This window comes from Canis lupus, chromosome 4 (assembly GCF_011100685.1).
Source record: "Canis lupus familiaris isolate Mischka breed German Shepherd chromosome 4, alternate assembly UU_Cfam_GSD_1.0, whole genome shotgun sequence".
Taxonomy (NCBI): domain Eukaryota; kingdom Metazoa; phylum Chordata; class Mammalia; order Carnivora; family Canidae; genus Canis; species Canis lupus.
The window spans coordinates 68,685,767-68,704,152 of NC_049225.1; the positions used below are offsets into that span (position 1 = coordinate 68,685,767).

The window sequence follows — 18,386 nt, forward strand, 5'->3', positions numbered from 1 at the left end:
CAGTAATCATGTATGGTTTCCAACAATTTTTGTTGGAAACCAAAAATTATAAGGCATGTTAATAGCAAAAAACGTTTGATAAGAGAAAGCAAGCATTAGAAACAAACTTAGATATGGTACAGATGTTGGAATTACTAGAATGGGAACTTAGAACAACTAGGACTAATATTCTAAGGGTGCTAATGGAAAAAGAGGACAATGTGTGCAAGAACATGGATAATGTAGCTGAGAGATGGAAATGCTAAGAAAGAATCAAAAAGAAATGCTGGAAGTCAGAAACACTCTGACAGAAATGAAAAATACTTTTGATGGGCTCATTAATAGACTAGACATAGCCAAGGAAAGAATTAGTGAGCTGAAAAAATGTCAAGAGAAACTTCCAAAACTGAAATGCAAAGACAAAAAGGAATGAAATAGAACAGAATATCCAAGAACTGAGTCAATTATAAAAGATGTAACTTGTGTAATGGGAATACCAAATGGAGAAGAAAAAAGAACAAGGAATAGAAAAAAATATTTGAAGCAATAATGACTGAGAAGTTCCCCAAATTAATGATAGACACCAAACCACAGATCTGGGAATTTCAGAGATCGCCAAGCAGCTTAAATACCAAAAAGATTTACAGTTGGGATATCCTATTCAAACTGTAGAAAATCCAAGATAAAGTCTTGTAAGAAGCCAGAGGAATAAAACACCCTATATATAGGGAAACAAGGATAAGAATTAGATCAGATGCAGATATTTATATGTGATGTATTGTGAAGGAGGGCTAGGACTCCAAGCATTTGGCACTCTCTGTCTTGGCACACAGGTCTAAGGATATTTGGGTGTAGATGGGCCAAAATGGGATACAGAGCCACTTCCTGCACAGAACCAAGGGCCTTGAAGGAACAATGGAACTGGACATCTCTTGGCTTGATTTCTTTAATGCCTATTCATATATATTATGAAATTAAGACCATATTGTATATTTTTTACTACATAAAACATTAGGAATGTTTTTATAGGTCATTAAATATTCCTCCCCAAAAAGCTATTTCAATAGTTAACAACTCTGTTATTGAACTTCTATGTTGTTTTCTATCTCTCCCTATTACTGACAATATTTTAGTGAGTATCCTTGTTTCTGTGCACATCTGATTATATTCTTTGACAAAATTCCTAGAGGTGAATTTTTTGGGTGTTTGCATCAACATTTTACAAACTTTGGATAAATATTGTAAATTGAAGGTAATTTCAGTGATCCCATAGTGACATATAAAAGTATCACTTTTGAACCATTCTTGACAACATGATATTATACTTAAAATTGGTTTGATAACTTGCTAGGTAAAAAATGCTGCCCTCTGGTTTTAATTTGTTTATCTTTGATGACTAGGGAAGTTGAGTATTTTCTGGCTATTTATATTTCTTTTGTGATTTTATGTGTTGCAGGCATTGCTGTCATTATTTTAATGAGGATGGCTCTGGTATTTCATCTCTAGGTTCTTGAATCTCCTTAGATGAAGAATTGTATGAGGGAAGAAGAGAGAGTGCAAGATTGTGGTTGATGTGTGATCTGAAACTAAGCTCTGTGGGTTTGAACCCAGCTTCCTGGGGGCATCTTCCACTGCTCCATGCTAGGGAAGAACTTGATTGGCTCTAGCTGGTAAACTAGAAAAGGAAGAGCATTGAACCCACAGCAGTAATTCAGTTATGGAAGTAAAGAAGGATAAGGCCATTAGACGTAACCATGATTGGCAGCTATACTCAGACCGAACCCATTCCTAAAATAAGGTGTGAGTCAAGTGCTCTGTTGATTCACTGTTTTGAGACAGCTCTGTAAAACTTATGGTCATGATTTCCCACAAAATCGTCTTGCTGCAAATGAGGACATAGATTCTGTTGAGAAAAGGAAGGCAAGAAAAGGCCAGAGGAAATTCCAAAACCATTATATTATGTTAGAAATCTTCACCTATGATATCCTCTCCCGAAGATTATTGAATAGCAAGGCACAGTATGACTGACCTAAGGGATACTCTTACAAAACTGTCTTATTGCAAGAAAGGACAAAGATTCCTTTTACTAATTTTACTTTCTGCTTTAGTTTACCTAACAACTTTTGACCTACTTATTGATTTATTCCATGTTGGTGTTAAGAATTTAGCTTGTGATTTTAAAGTCACTCCTATTAAAATAATAGTGGCTTTCCTCACTCCTTCCAGAGACCTTGTCAAAAATGTTATTTTTTCCACCTCAAATATAGATCTCGTCTACAAATACTGAAGTGATAATTAGGGCTTATGCAAGATTGTTTCATTTTAAAAATTAGCTGCTTTTTTTTTTTTAAAGGAGTTAATTTCCTAATCTTTCTTGTTCAAGAGTATAGCTTTAAAAAGAAGGCATTTTAAAGTCATGGCTTACAGAAATTATTTAAGTAAGAATTGTGTGAGAGGAAAAGTGATAAATATTACTCATTGACTCCTTTTGTGTTATTGGTTATATTTCTTATAAACGTGTTTCAGCATGTATCATTATTGTAGTTTTAGCATATAGCATATGGCAGCCTTCTAAAATTAGAATATATTCAGATTTCCAGGTGGCCTTTTAGTAGGCTCCTAGAAAATCCAGGTGCAGAACCAAAACTTAATAAAAGTGAGAGGATGTAATTGCCAAGTTGTTAAAAATTTCTTTTCTGGAGAGAAGCCACAGTATTCAAAAGAAACTGTCCTAGCAACATATTAGTCAAGGTGAACACTCTTGTGAGTTTTTTGAAATACGAAGGAAATCACATTTCTTTTTTGTTCAGGATAGCTGTTGCCACTTCTGATAGCTTTTCCAAAATTAGGTTCCTCATCTCATAAAATAAAATTTTCAGACTTCTTTCTGCCATTCCCATTCCTGCATGCCCTAAATCTCTTCATTGGTACCCTCTTGCTGCATTTCCCCAGATCATGTTCTTTCCTGACTCCAGGACTTCACTCTTGCCATCTCTTCTGTCAGAAATGCCCTCTCCACTTTTCTGCTTCCTGAGTGGAGCTTTCCCTCTGTGGTAGCATTTATCACCATGCAATACTGTGATTAGCTGTTTACTTGTCTCTTTCATTAGACTGGGAGTGCCTTGTGGGACCTTGTCCTACTCATCTTTGTATCCCCAGCACCTGGCACAATGCCTGGCACATATTAGATCCTCATTAAATGATGTTTGAGTCACTGAGCCAGCAATTTTAAAATATGAGCATTGCTTTGCAGGCTTAGAAGTGTTCTGCCCACATTCTACTTGATTGGCATCATTATCCTGCTGTGGTCTAAGGAAGCAAAAATGCCTTATACTCAGTGGTTCTTCCTGACAGCTTTATATTTGAGGCCTTTGTCAGGCCCTGAATTGAGAGACTTGATAATCTGCTGCCAGCTGTTCTGTAATTCCTTTCCTTTTACTGTGACTAGCTTCCTCTGGCTTCCCTGGGATCATTTTATCTCAAGGTGTGCCTTTTAATGCTGCCTGGGATAGATAGCGTGTCTCATTCAATAGGTTTTTATTATGCAGTTAAAGCAGAACAAGCCTTATGGTAGTTAACTAGATATGTAGAGGGTTATCAATTGGTGGCAAATAAACTGGCCTTGTAAATGCAACTGCCTGTTTACTCAGGTGAGAATTGGCACAGCAAACATGCAAGTATGGAGGAGTATTGAAGGTATACTAAGTGGCATGAAATTAAAATCATGTGTTGCATTTAACAAAGTACATCCAGTAAGAGGGGGATGATTTAGTGTTCAACAACCTAGAGTAATTAAAAAGATACATTAATTTGCATACTTCTGGGTCTTTTTATAGCACATCCAGGAACTAACATAGACTTACAACACATAAAGGCTGGAAAGAATATTAGACATCATTTAAAACTCAACTTTAACATTTTGGAGATGAAATGACCTTATGGGGTTCACATAAGAACCACTGCTAAATGACATTAGTTGATAATTAAAACCAGAATTTATGTCTTCTGACCCCAAGTCCAGTACTCTGTGTCATTCTCTGTTGTCTCCTTATTTTTTAAGTATAGAAATCAGTAAAATACATAGCATTAGAATTACATGGACAAAATCAATCTCTTACAAAGTATTGGCACCAGCAAATTACCGTTTATTATCAACCATAGCCACTTGTCTTTAATGGGGGGAAATTCTGTTTAAAAGATGAAGGTGCTTCTTTAAGTTATCATTTTTAAGTTTTCAATATGTTGTTGAGTTTCAGGGATGAGCTGTACATGCCAAAAAGACGTTTTAGATTTGGGAGTTCATCAGCTTCATTCACCATAGGTGTTTCAGTCATTTCAGTGAATGATGATATCGGAGGCAGTACTGGCTCTGCTTTCCTAGTGATGACTAGAGGAAATTTTTTTGTAGGAAAAAACTGGAACCAAGTGATACCAGCCATAAAACTGATTGTGTGTACCTGCTGTTTGTATGAAGGAAATGGCCATTGTTGTTACTGCTTTTTGTTTTTTGATTACTAACATTACAGCTGAGAATGTGATGAATATGTTTGAATTTATTTAGGACTTAGAGATCTAGTTTTAGAAATTATACTCATGGGGTGGGAAAAGTATCTTGTTTTGAAGTTCATTTAGTTTTGCATCTTATGTCTACCTTTCTTATACTAAATCGGGGAAAAGAAACATGGCATTTTAATATTTTTAATGAAATTAAATAGGATTCTATTTTGCTTACTGCTTTATAGAAATGAAAACATATAGAGAACATTTAAAAGGTAAAATGAAAAAAAAATCTCTTGTTCTATCCACATGGTAAAGGATTTTAAATTTAGGAATTATTGAGTCATTCACAAGGTAGATTCTAGTTTCTGCTAGATTAAGCAACCAGGAACTGTGTTCTGGAAATGCTAGAGTTTAACCCAATTCTGCTTTGCAGTTTATGTGTTAAATACTGAGTTCTTACATTATGAAAAGCTCCAAGGATGATTAACAGCCCCAAATTGAAGGAAACAGTCTTAAAGACTTTCAAAGTTTTAGTTGGTTTGGCATCACTAATAGGCAGTTTTTCAGTGGCTGTAAAAACCCAACACAGACTTTCTTTCTATTCCTTCCTGTTTCTCCATAACTCTCTTCATTGAAAAGTGTTCCTAGTTTAATTCTTTTAATTATATCATGTCTCCCTGTTTTCCTTGGGGTATGTGATAATGGTGTAATTTTTTCCTTAGTATTGTAGATAAGACTGGTGCTTTGAATGAATGTGTTAGAAGTGTTTTAATTCCTCTGGGTAGAGGTACTCTTTTTAATTACTTCTCTGGATTTGCTATAGCCCTAATAAAATTTCCTTTTAGAAGAATATATGACAAATACAATTTGGATATTTATAATACTGCCTGAATGTTATTAAATCACATACTTAGTGAAGATGGGCATTTTTGGTCAAATTTTTTAGAAATGCTAGCAAAAAAATCAGCATGGACTAGGCTGGATATGGTATTAGATTGGATGAAAATGAAAAGAATACTTTTAAATTTTTTCTTCTTAATTTTTTAAAAGATTTATTTACTTTAGAGAGAGAGCATGAGCGGATCGGGGGGCGGGCAAAGGGAGAGGGAGAGAGAATCTTAAGCAGACTTTGCACTGAACATGGGGCCCAATGTGGGGCTCGATCCCACAACCCTGAGATCATGACCTGAGCTGGAACCAAGAGTTGGCCGCTTAACCAAGTGTGCCACCAGGTGCCTCGTATTTAAATTTGTTTTTAAAAAATGATCTCTCCATTACAAAAACCATTGGGATAGTCCATGAAGTAATATTCCTATTTTTATTGATCAATATGGCCTATTAATTTCATGGCTAATCATAGTTCCAGTAAATTAAACTATTTTTAGGTACAGCTTTCCTTTTAATGAGTTCAAACTGCTTTCATCCATTTTCCTTCTCATACCATGTTTCAAATGAGACATTATAGTAAGGAAGGATTGTTTCTATTTTATTATGAGGGACATTAGGCTGAAGGTGTATATCCTGAACTCTGAGACTGGACACAAGTGGAGAAAGGAATATTTTTCTGGCATTTTTTCGGTATTTCTGTCACATGTAGTTTTTGTGCTGGTGCTTAGGTAAACCCTTTTAATTTGCTCTTCCAAAAAATTATTAGGCCAGATATTATTTTACATAATGTGTTCCCTGTTGAATTGCATTCAGTTAAAATGGCCCATTTTATTTTCCTAGCCAGTAGAGACCTGATGGTATTATTTCTGTCTTAATAGTATCCACTCTTTTTCTGGCCTTGTATCAATTTGATAAATGTACTATTTAATTTTTACCGATTTTGTTCCAGAAATGATATAAAGTAGCTTACAGGACATACAAAACAACATCATTTAAAAGTAGGGCTAGGGACTCCTGGGTGGCTCAGTGGTTGAGCATCTGTCTTTGGCTCAGAGCATGATCCCAGAGCCCCAGGATTGAGTCTTGCATCAGGCTCCCTGAATGGAGCCTGCTTCTCCTCCCTCTGCCTATGTCTCTGCCTCTCTCTCTCTCTCTGTGTGTCTCTCATGAATAAATAAATAAAATCTTTTTAAAAAATAAAAATAGGGCTATAAAAAGAAAGAAAAACAATGGTAGGGCTTGAAAATGGAGCTGAAATTACACTGAAAAATCGTACTGTCATGGCAAACATGTATGAGCACAAAACGTCAAGTAAAAATGAAAGTACTTATGTAGTTTGATAATATATACCATTATGAAGGAACCTAATGGTCAAATCAGGTGAAGTATAACTGTTCTTCCCATTAAACTGGACAATTTTATCTTGGCACCCTGTTTTAATTGCGCAAAAGAACTCATTTGATTGTAAGAAGGAGAAACTGACTCTTTATAGCAATGATATAAAGATATTGGTTGCTCTAGGGGTAGGCTCTTCCTGGAGCATTAAAAAACTGTTTGGACTCCTTGAGTATTGTTTTTGCCATTCAGACTTTTGCTAAATCCTTGGGAGGTCATGGGCCTGAGATTGTCTTCTCTGACAGAGATGGAGATATTTCTGTTCAGAATTGTCCATTACACAGAGACTCTTTACTTTTACCACAGTAGACTCAGAATGTGTTCCCTTTCTTTGCTTAAGGCTTTGATAAAGATGTTGAACAGGATGGGACCAAAGACCTTACCCCACTAGAGTGGAGTTCTCTTCAAATCTGGAGTCTTGCTGAGGCTAAAGGGTTGGGGGGGGGGATGTTTATGGACCAAAGCCCTGAAATCTCATGAAGAATTTTATAAATAAGGAACCTTTTTTGTGTAGCTTTCACCAGATTTGTAGAGAACTACACATTTCCCCCAAGGTTAAAAACCACAGCATTGGAGACTTCTAAGGATTTGTCAAGCCATCAAATCCTTCTGTGATTCTTCAAGTACTAATCTACCCATCTGTACAGCACATCATAGCAGACTTCCTGTTTTTTTCATTACTGTATCTAGTAGGAACTTAATTCATATTTATGGATTTTTAAGTGAATGTCTCCAGGACACATTTCCCTGCTAAGTCTGTACAACTGTTTTGTGAGGAACTTGGTCAAGTTCTTTGTGAAATCACATACTGCTTTTCTCCTGGCCTACCAGTGTGCTAACCTGATACGCAGATTAAGGCAGTTCATTCTGCATGGTATGGTCCAGAGGAAACTTGTACTGGTGCCTCACAATATTCTTTTTTTTTTTTTTTTTTGCCTCACAATATTCTTGTCTTTGTTTCATGACCTTATAGACTTTTTGTTTAATAATCCATTTTAGAATACCATTGTGAACCAAACCCCTGTTTTGAAAAGGAGTCTTCCATCTGCCAACATCGCTACCATTTTTCACTTGACTAATTCTGTGACCATATTTTCAAGGCCTTTAAGAATCCTGGGATATCATTTTGCTATGGCCTGGCATTAGTTTAGAGAATCTATCTATCTCTTCTTGGAATTCAATTCCTCCTTAGCTGTATTAGTATTGCCCTTTCCTTTTCCCTGATAGGGAAGTCAGGATCAAAATGGAATCGAACTGCTGTCCTTTTTTCTGTCATCTGTCTCAAGCAGTGCTGATTATCATTTCTGAATTCTCCATCAGCAACAGCAAAATCACCCCAGAAACCACTCTTTCATCATCTGTAGCATTTTGGATATGACTCGTCGCATTCCAATTTTGTACCTTTTGACACACTTCTGAAGGTTTCTTGTAACTCCCATTTGTCCCAGATCATACTTGTCTCTCTTTTGTATGAGCCCTCATAAGAAACGAGGAAACACATAGCTATCCACATTATATCTCTTAAACTCTTCTTCATGTGCTATTCTCTTTATTGTCGGGCAGTCCATTTTCATATTTTCAGAATAGGGATTTTGAAAGCCTCTTACATCTATTTGTCATTTAGAGTTTCTGACCACTTGATCCTGCTTTTTTTCTCTCTCGACTTTTTGAAATCATTTCTTCAAAGACCAGGATACATTTCTATGTATGTCCAGAATTCAATTCCTAGTCTATTACAAATTCTAATTTTACATTTTGACTTTTTCTTAGGGTTTCCATCATTTCTACTTTACCAAGTTTATCTTTATTCATTAGAATCTTGATTTCTATCACTCCTTCATTCTGAAATACAGAACCTGTCAGAAGGCAATACAGAATTTATCAGAGGAATATGATGAACAGAAGATGTTCAAATAATTAGTGTCTCTCATGATATAACTATCTTGTTTCTGAACCAAGAAATTTCTATTTCTATTAAAAATATACCCTCTACATCTTTAGTTTGGTGAGCACTGATTATATGGCCATTAGTGTGTTATTCTTTCTCCTTCTGAACTCACTTTAAATATACTTCACCGCATTTCAACACTAGGTCTGTGTTTTCCCGGGCATGTGCATATTTTTCTTGAGGTAGCATGTTCTTCTGTCAGCTTGTTTTTGCTGAACATTGTAGAATATCTTATTGGCATGAGATCCAGTCAACCAAATTTCAATAATGACTATGTAATCATATTTACCACTGTTGTAAGGTTCAACTTTCTTAATAGGTTGGAGCCTATTAAGGTTCCAAATTCCTTAGTAGCCACTTATCTTTTCAGTTTTTGTGCATTTGTATATAGATATCTAAGACCATATATAATTTGTACCAGGGCCTTTTAGCTTTCATGTCATTTCATCTTATAATTTTGCACTAATCATATCATCCCTGGCATGAAACTCAATACAGCATGCACCTTCCTGCTGCTTGAATTTTTTTTCTCCTTTGGATTCTTAGGAAGGATGCCCTACATGCTCCCCTCCCTTTTTCTCCACATTTTCTCTTCATCAGACCTGGAAACATCCAGAGCATTTCTGAATCTAACTTGTAATGTTTTCTATTATTGCTCACTGCTTTCCCCTTCCATTTTTCTAGTGTATGACAGCTTTTCCTAATTTGGGATCAGTGTTTTTCATGATTATAGACATTAGTTGCTTGTTGTTGTTGACTTTTTTATTTCTTGGCAAAAGAAGTATGTTCCTCCTAACCTGTTTTGAAAGTTAAAAGGACTCAGCAAAAAAACCTGCAGTGTAATTCTCCCCCCCCCCCAAAAAAAACAGCCCACAACTTGTATCACAGTGAGGTTTGCAGGGTCAGACCCATTTTTTGTGTCTATCATAGATTCAGGTTGTCACTAAGATAAAATAAGAAAGTTATTGCCTTGCAGCTCCTCTGTTCCCTTACCTGAGTTATAAATAATGTTTGCCAAGTAAAAGCAAAAACATTGTCGCCCAAGGATGAATTCTTATCCTTCTCTGAGCTTTAAGATAAAACTTTTCAGAATTATGAAATAGAGTACAGGGCAGAGAAAGCAACCTTTTAAAATAAAGTTCAAATCAATAATAATTAACATTTCCTAGCCTCTATTTTCCTGCTAATGACTGAAGACAAGTACTAATTAGAGAAGCCTCAAGTGTCTGGGTTTCTAGATGAACCAGATGGTGCTGCATAAAAACTACGCCTAGTGCCGGGGAGGAGTCTGGGTTCTTAGCTACCTGTCCTACATCTTGATCTTGTCTGAGGACACTTATTAAATCTGCTCACTGCTTTGCACTGAGACTATTTCTTTGTTCCTTATTTTCTGTCTTGCCTACTTCTGATTTCAGGAGGCACACTTCTGCCATGGTTAGTGAGTACTCTTGTGAGCTTTTATTTTTACTTTTTTCTTAACAAGCTCATTTTATTCCTCTTTTTTTTTTTTTTTTTCAGATTTCCTTTACCTCCCATGTTATCACCTGATTTCACTAGACTGTTTCCCCCACATTGATTCTTCCTCAGAATCACTCAAGACCACAGAAGGCTGCAGTCCCTTCAATAGCTGTTATTAAGATAGTTCTTCCAGTTTTTTTTAAACTCTTCACAGATTGTCTGAAAACATATGTTTCCTTCTTTTGGTTTGTACTTCAAATGTTTTCTTCCTTTGCTATTAGCTCTGCTAACCAACTCTGAGAAAGTTTTGATTTTTATATAGAAATTTTCAGTGCTGTTGAGTGTTGATACTGTTTGGACAAATGCTGCACATGTATTTTCTACAATAGGAAAATCATTTCTCTCAGGATGACAAAACATAGAACTGATGACATTTAACCAGATTCTTGCTTCCTTCTAAGTTCTTTTGTCAGGACACATTCTCTCACCCTATTTGTTGTCAAAATCATAATGTCATTGCCCTCAGTAAGGAAACTTTGTCTTAATTTGGTGTTTTTTGGCAAAACTTTCTTTATTGGAATCAAAAGACAATAGTGATTGGTTATCATCAGCATTTCTGTATTAAGAGAAGTATTACTATTTTTTTTTTCCTTTTCCATTACGTTTCTTGTCCTACTGAAGGGCAAAGGCAAGGAGACCAATTAGGAAGCTGCTGTAGTAATTCAAGCAAGAGAGATGAGGGCGTGGACTTTTGGAACAGCATCCAGCATGGAGAATAATTTGTATTATCTTTAAAAAGCATCGGAAAAAGAGGTTCCTTAATTTATTTTATAATGTTGTAAGTGCTTTTAGAGTTTAGAAACCACAGTTTTTCTTTGAGTCCCTGTTTTCTTTTTACATGTCCTTTTGGTATATGTCTGACTAATTAAGGAATTTATGACATCCTCCACTTAATATATTTTCTAGTTTGGGAAACTCCTTACTTAATGTCTGCTGCATCTTAAAAAAAATATGTAGGTTTTCCACCCTTTGATATAGAAGTAAAATGAAAGAAAAATAACTTGGACTGTTACCCAGAGATAATAATTATTAGCATTTCGGTGTATTTCCTTTCAGTCTTTTTTGTAGGTATAGAGACAGTTTTGCCAAAGAGCATATTAGTAAATATTTATTTGTACAAAATCTTGCATTTTATGAAACATTAAATTATGACATGTCATTATGTATTATGAAAGCAAAGTATTGATCTACCATGTGGATGTATCATATATATTTTACCATTATCCTATTGTGGACAACTTAGGTTGTTTCCAACTCATTATTATTTTACCAAATGCTTTGGCCAATATTTTCATGAATAATAAGTCTTCATATCCTCAGGATATGAAGTCTTCATTATCCTCAGGATAATGAGTTCATGTATAAACAAGTTTTTAAAGTCCAGAACTTTTTTGAAGGCGTGAATTGAATAAGCATAAAAATATGAATAAACCCTACTGGCTAAAAGTTCCAACTACTGGAAGAAGTGTGGTAATAATGCCTAGCTGCTCTGCATTTCCTGTATCCACCTCCTCTTTACCTGGTAACCACCCTGTGGGGAATACCAAAGCATAGAGAAGTCTTGGTGGGGGAGATACAGATTACAGTGATGGGGAGTCCCCTTGCTTCCCCCTAACTCATTCTCAGATGAATGCACGTCTACAGCTCTGTTAACTATTTCAACGTCGATGTCAACATGTTTACTGACTCTTATTTGGAGTTTTTGTTTGATTTTGGTTAGGACTCTTCTAATTATCATTGAAGATAGCTTTTATCTACCGCATCCTCCCCCCCCCCCCCACCCCCCAGCTATTTGGGAACACTGCATAATAACTAAAATGACCTTTGTAATCCCTGGTATTCTTTCATTGGAGGAGGAATATGGTATGGGCATACAGGTTAAAATAGCATAAAAAGTGCCTCTTCACCTCAGAATTTCGGGAGGTAATTTCAGGTATTTGTTTAGGTGGCATGTTTAATATAATTCACCTTGCACAAGTTAGATTATTTAAGCAAATAATTCTTTGCTTTGGATATGGCATATACTAAACTGAGCATATATATGACATCTACTGAAGAGTCTTTAAGATAATATTTTTTCTTGACACCAAAAAGATAATTCTTTGACCCCAACAACATTGGCCGTAGTTTTTCTTGATCATTGTTATTCTGAGGTTCTTTTTATGTTGATATAAAAATTCTTTTTCGTCTTTTTTTTAATGAATTATAAAATAGACTAACTTGGAGTATTTCATACTGCTATGAAATGACCTTTTGCTCTGTGAATGACTTCAATTCTAATTACATTGAGTATTTCTAGTTATTAGTTAATATTTCCTTTTCAGATTTCCATATTGAAATTAATGATCTGTCTTTAAAATTATTTCAGCAGTTGCAATTCTATCATGATTCTAGGAAGCTAATAACAGAAATAATTAAAAACTGTTACAAATAGCATTTGTATCTATATTTAAAAAGCTCTTCAATTGACCAAGCAGATGTTGTTACAGATTTTTGTCTTTGATATGATAAATCTCCCATTAAATTTGAAAATCAGGGTTTAAGGGATGTGCTTTCAAGTTTTGAGCTGCAATTTGTGAAAGTTCAAGCAGCTGTACTGAGAAAACATTTGACAAATCTGAAACTGAGACTCTTTTAGGCAAAGACTAAGTTCTGGAGCTTTATGTTCTGTATTTTATTTTCAGACGCATGTATTTGAATTTCTTTTTTGTGGGTCTAGAAGTGTCTGTGATTAGTGTACTTTATCTCTCTTTGATATATATATGTGTGTGTGTATTATATTATTTTTTTAAAGATCCATTTATTTATTAGAGAGAGAGAGTACATGTGTGTGCACACACGCACTTTGGGAGAGGGGTGGGGAAAGAGGAGAGAGAGAATCCCAAGTACACTCCCTGCCTGAGTGTGCAGCCTGATGCCAGCTGATCTCACAACCTCAAGATCATGACTTGAGCAGAAATCAAGAGTTCGATGATCGACCAATGGAGCCACCCAGGCATCCTTATATATATATTTTACATTTTATACACAATCTTAAGTTGGAAGTAATGATGCATATACTTCATTTTTTTTAATAAAAATGTTCATTTTAAGCTCTCACTAAATTTTTTTTCTTTTTACCTAGGTTGAAGAAATTGTGGATATTGGATCATTTGCCCCAGAAGACATCCATATTCCGAAGATTTATGTACATCGCCTTATAAAGGGAGAAAAATATGAGAAGAGGATTGAGGTAATTGATTTAGCTTAGTATATATGAATCTGATTATCAGAGAGAGGTGCCACTGGGGCCATTCGAGATGATAGGGAATTAGAGCTGAATGGAAAGTCTTGCTTTGGATTGTAGTAGGAGCTTCTCGTGTGTCCATCCTAAGAGGACATGATTGTCTATGTTATTGTCCAGCTCAACAGTGACTTGTGTTTACAAAGTGTATATCACGAAGTTATGGTATTCTCTAGGCTGTCTTCTAGTCTTCTGTAACTCTCTTAGTTTACAATGCATAGTTTTGACTGACTGCCCTAGCATTGAGGTTTTAGCCTGGCTGCACTTAGTGTTTGATTATCCTGAAATACCTGTCTTGAAGATGCTTTGCACTTCATAAAGTCCAGAACATCATTCCCATTAGCATCAGGCACTGGGTAGCTGGTGGATATGAGATTATGTCAGTAATCTCCAGGAGCAGTGGAGGTATTCTTAGGCTACTGAGGGCATGAAGAATGCTCAGCTGGGCCAGAATTGATATCAAGATTCACAACTGTCTAAAGTATAGCAACAGAATAGATATCCAGTAGGAGATATTGGGCAATCAGAGATACCTTCTGCCATGTTTCAAAGACATCTTGCAATTTAATACTAATGTCAGGGGTCTCAGGAGAGAAGATGTGGGACATTTGCAAATAGGAACCAGAGTCTATGTCAAGGAGATTTAGTAATGGAAGTAGTTTCCTGGCTAGTTTCTGGATATTTTTATGATTCCTGTGATGCTCTTGTAGCAAAACCAGTCCAGACTCTGCAGGTGGAAATATGCAATTGCCAGTAGCAACACCTCATAAAAAACATTCTGACAACCCTGCAAAAACAGAGTCCCAAGGTCTGTTCCTTTTCTTTGTTCTGGTTCAATCTTTGAGCACCTGAGAATTCAGTTTCAGAAGTCTTAAGAGTGATAGTAGTAGCAGTCAATGTGACAGTAACAGGAATTATTTGCTTCAAGAAACAGAACAAGTATATCTTCTTCTTCAAACAAATCTGACCTCTTTCACTTTCTAAAACATTTCTGTCATCAAATACCACCCATGTTATTCTTTTAAAAAAAAACCTCTCTGTTCTATTGTAGATTTACCTCATAGTAGTAATGGGAGAGACTTAAATTTTTTTCCAGTAAAATTTTATATTTCAGCAGTGATAAAATACAAGGTATAACTCAACTATGAGTAATCTATTTCTGTCTATTTTAAAGCGTTTATCAGTCCGGAAAGAGGAAGATGTAAAAACCAAATCCGGTAAACCTGGAGATAATGTAAGGGAACGTATCATCAAGCGGGCAGCTCTTGAATTTGAGGACGGCATGTATGGTATCCTTTACCTATTCTGGGGCTGGACGGAGACATAGCCCTCACTTTTTCTATATTCATCAGCCTACTGGGCCTCCTGCTTAGTGATTCTTCTTGCTAGTCCACTGTAACTTTTAAAGCAGTGGCTCAATTTTTACAAAATGTGGCATATAGCCTAAAGATATCAAGATCTATGAAATTGGAATTATAATGTTTGCCTTCTTGAAACAAAAGGGCAATCAAAATTTGCTTAGCTATTTTCTAATATACAATGGATTTCAGTACAATTTGGCATTTTGCTAAAGGTTATTGGGAAAAGAGATTACCCAAGATGAGAGTTTCAAATCTCAGAAGTACTAGTTACAACAGTGCTATTTACTTTCTCTGTGTTCTGACATTTGCATACTCATTGAAACATAAGATCCAACTTCTTAACAACCCTGGTTTCCTTTGACAAAGATCCCAGGAGTGTACCTTTTTATGTCTAATGCTTTCTAAGAGTATTCAAGGAATGATTCAAATTCTGCTTTAGATACTTTGTCAAAAAAAATAAAAGAGGTAGGTTGAGATAATTTAGTACAGTTATTTGGTTTTTGACTGTGTTTAACAGTGAGTCTCTTGGCCATTTTGCTCATTTTCAATATGTCAAACATTGAACTATACAATAACAAATATTGCATGTAAATACAAATAGTGTTTGATAAAATAAATATTTGTTGAGTGGTAAATACACTAAAGCCATAGTTAAAGGCCTAAAGGAGGAGCTAAAAATAGGACAAAAGTGTCTACGTTCTATGAGCTTCCCCCACCCATGAATATCATCATTCAGACTGATCCTGACTGGGGAAACTCTTTTTCTACTTTATTTTTACCTCTACTGTTTTATCTTCCTTTGTTTCCCAGTTTATACCTTGTGTTATGGTGAGAATTCACATGGGAGAGGGGAATATAATAGCACTTCCTCTTTAGCTCCTGTGTCTGCAAGATAAAACGTCAACCAAGTTAACTTAGCCATGAAAGCTGGCCCTGGGTTTTCTTCTGACCCCTAGTCAGTTGTTTTCCCAGTAACATTTAAACACTGACTATATGATAACACTGATTTTAGGTAACAATGGCTTCTACATGTTCTTTATTCACTGTTCTTGTACAGCATATGAAAAATACTTGCTAGTTGATATAAATGGTCTTTTCATACCACCCACTTTTTTTTTCAATCCAGAGTACACAGACTTCTTTATGCCTGATATTTGACCCACTAAAAAGCATTAACAAACTGGAAAAATTATAGAATATGATGAAAGAATTCAGGCAGTGTCTTGGTTAATTGAATCTTCCTGCCAGCCTTCATTGTCTCTAATATTGCAGCATATACAAACTTTATTTTTTCTGGCTCTGATGCATAAAGATCTCACTGTTACTGAAATCTCATCAGAGCGCCATCATTCTTTGCACTAGTTCTGGTGAGTACTGCAGTGTGAGGTGGTGGTGGACAGCATGAACAGCAGTTCCAGGCAATGTGAGTATCTCTGATCTGGTTAGCCTGCTTGTGTTGAGAGGCAAGATTAAATCTACACCATTCAGACAAATTAGGACCCAATCACTTTAGGAAGAAGAATCAAATTCTCAGTTAGCTCTTTGATGACTTAGCTCAGCTACTTTTTATATGGTCTCAGTTATATTCACTGAAACTTGGACACCTCCTCCTCCTTCTTTATATCTTAGAGAAGATTCAGTTTCCAATGAATGTTATCTCAGTGACCCAAAGGAATCATTACGGCTTTAGACAGACATTTTGGTATTGTCAGAAACTTTCTTTTTAATTTAAAAATGACAGCCATTTTTGAGAATATTAAATCATTGTCATTTTTAGTTGGGAGTTTTGAATAGTGAAAATTACTTTTAAACAAAGGTCAAGCCATGTTTAATAATATGTCAGGCATAATAAGTCATAATACACCAGTTCAAATTTGCTAAGCACATTAATGAAAATAAAATATGTCTTACAATAAAAATGACCTCTGAAGCTACTACTTTGATATCTTTATAGGAAAGCATATTAATGTTATTGGAATTAGGATTTTCTTTTTAAAAAAGATTACAAAATAGCACCTAGAAGGTGATGGGAGAATGTATTCCATGATTACATTCAGAACAAGTGCCTTTAAAGTTCAGATTTATACATGTGGCAGATTTATGGCATAATCTCTCTACCTTTTATTCGGTGGACCTTAACATCTTTTTTCCCCAGCTAATTTGGGCATAGGGATCCCGCTTCTAGCCAGCAACTATATCAGCCCAAATATCACAGTTCATCTGCAAAGTGAAAATGGAATCCTGGGTTTGGTAAGGCAGAAATTAATGTTTTATTTATCCATTCTTGATGGAAAAATGAGATAGTCCATATAGTAAAATCTTCTGAGAGTAGTTAGCTTAAAGTTCTCAGCATTATTTTTAAGGTGTCTGACCCCTTCTGGCTGTTCCTCCTGGGTCAGTTTGTCGGTGTGTTCCTGCTTCAGAGAGCCCTCACAGTGTCCTGTTTACATAACTTTCTTTTGTGTGATTGGACAAAATAATGAAGGTTATCATTCATACAGAATTTATTAAGAATTCTGTAGTAAGCAATGACCGATAAAACTCTGAATGAGAAACTGAAAAGTAAGGTTTTTGCTTGAGGAAATGAGAAATTTTTTGACAGTTGATTAATTCAAAAAGTTCTTACCTGATTATTTTGAGGCCATGTTGTTAAAAAGGGAAATTTATTTTCTCTTCCTCAAGATTAACCCTGCAAATGAGTTCAACATTCTTATAGAATTTGGACATACTTTTAATTCAGTCCATAATAATAAGAAATACTTTTGCTTCCTGGATGACATTTTTTATGTAATATTAAGTATTGGCAGACATTATTTATAGTTTGGCCTATTTATAAGATTTCTAATCTTCTGTTCTCAGTAGATCTTAATTATTATTGTATTAAAAATTGTATATAGGGAAAGTGTGTATCTAGTCTTTAAAACATAAATAATGAGGGGCATCCGGGTGGCTCAGTGGTTGAGCATCTGCCTTCAGCTCAGGTCGTGATCTCGGGGTCCTGGGATGGAGTTCCACATAGGGCACCCTGCAGGGAACCTACTTCTCCCTCTGCCTGTGTCTCTGCCTCTGTGTCTCTCATGAATAAATAAATAAAATCTTTTAAAAAATAAAACATGAATAGTGATCATTAACATATAGTTAATACTGATTGAGGCAATAATCATGACCATCCTTAAAAGCATAGAACTGATATAAGTCTGGATAAAAGATTCATATTGCAGTCGAAGACTCACATATCTTTAAAATGTGATTATTTATAGAGACTGGTTCTCTCATTTTCAAGACAAGGGAAATGAGTTGATATGTATTATCCATGGTCGGTGTTTAAAGGGAAAATTTACGTAGTTCTAAAACATTAGTTGCTACTTCAGTTTATTTAAATGATAGTGTTTAGTCTCCCTCTCTTTTTCTTTTTTTTAAAGATTTTCTTTATTTGAGATAGAGCTAGCAAGAGAGAGGCAGAAAGAGGAAGAGAGAGCATGAGTGGGGAGAGATTATTTTGAGGCTGAGGGAG

The 18,386-nt window shown here is 35.5% G+C and overlaps 1 protein-coding gene across 1 annotated transcript in view; it reads left to right on the plus strand.

Annotated features, from left to right (window-relative positions):
* OXCT1 (3-oxoacid CoA-transferase 1) overlaps window positions 1-18,386 on the plus strand; it is a 134,450-nt gene that overhangs the window by 52,478 nt on the left and 63,586 nt on the right. The window contains exons 8-10 of the mRNA XM_038535212.1: window positions 13,353-13,460; window positions 14,686-14,800; window positions 17,028-17,122. Of these exons, the coding sequence (XP_038391140.1) occupies window positions 13,353-13,460; window positions 14,686-14,800; window positions 17,028-17,122 (318 nt within the window). The remainder of the gene's footprint in view (window positions 1-13,352; window positions 13,461-14,685; window positions 14,801-17,027; window positions 17,123-18,386) is intronic.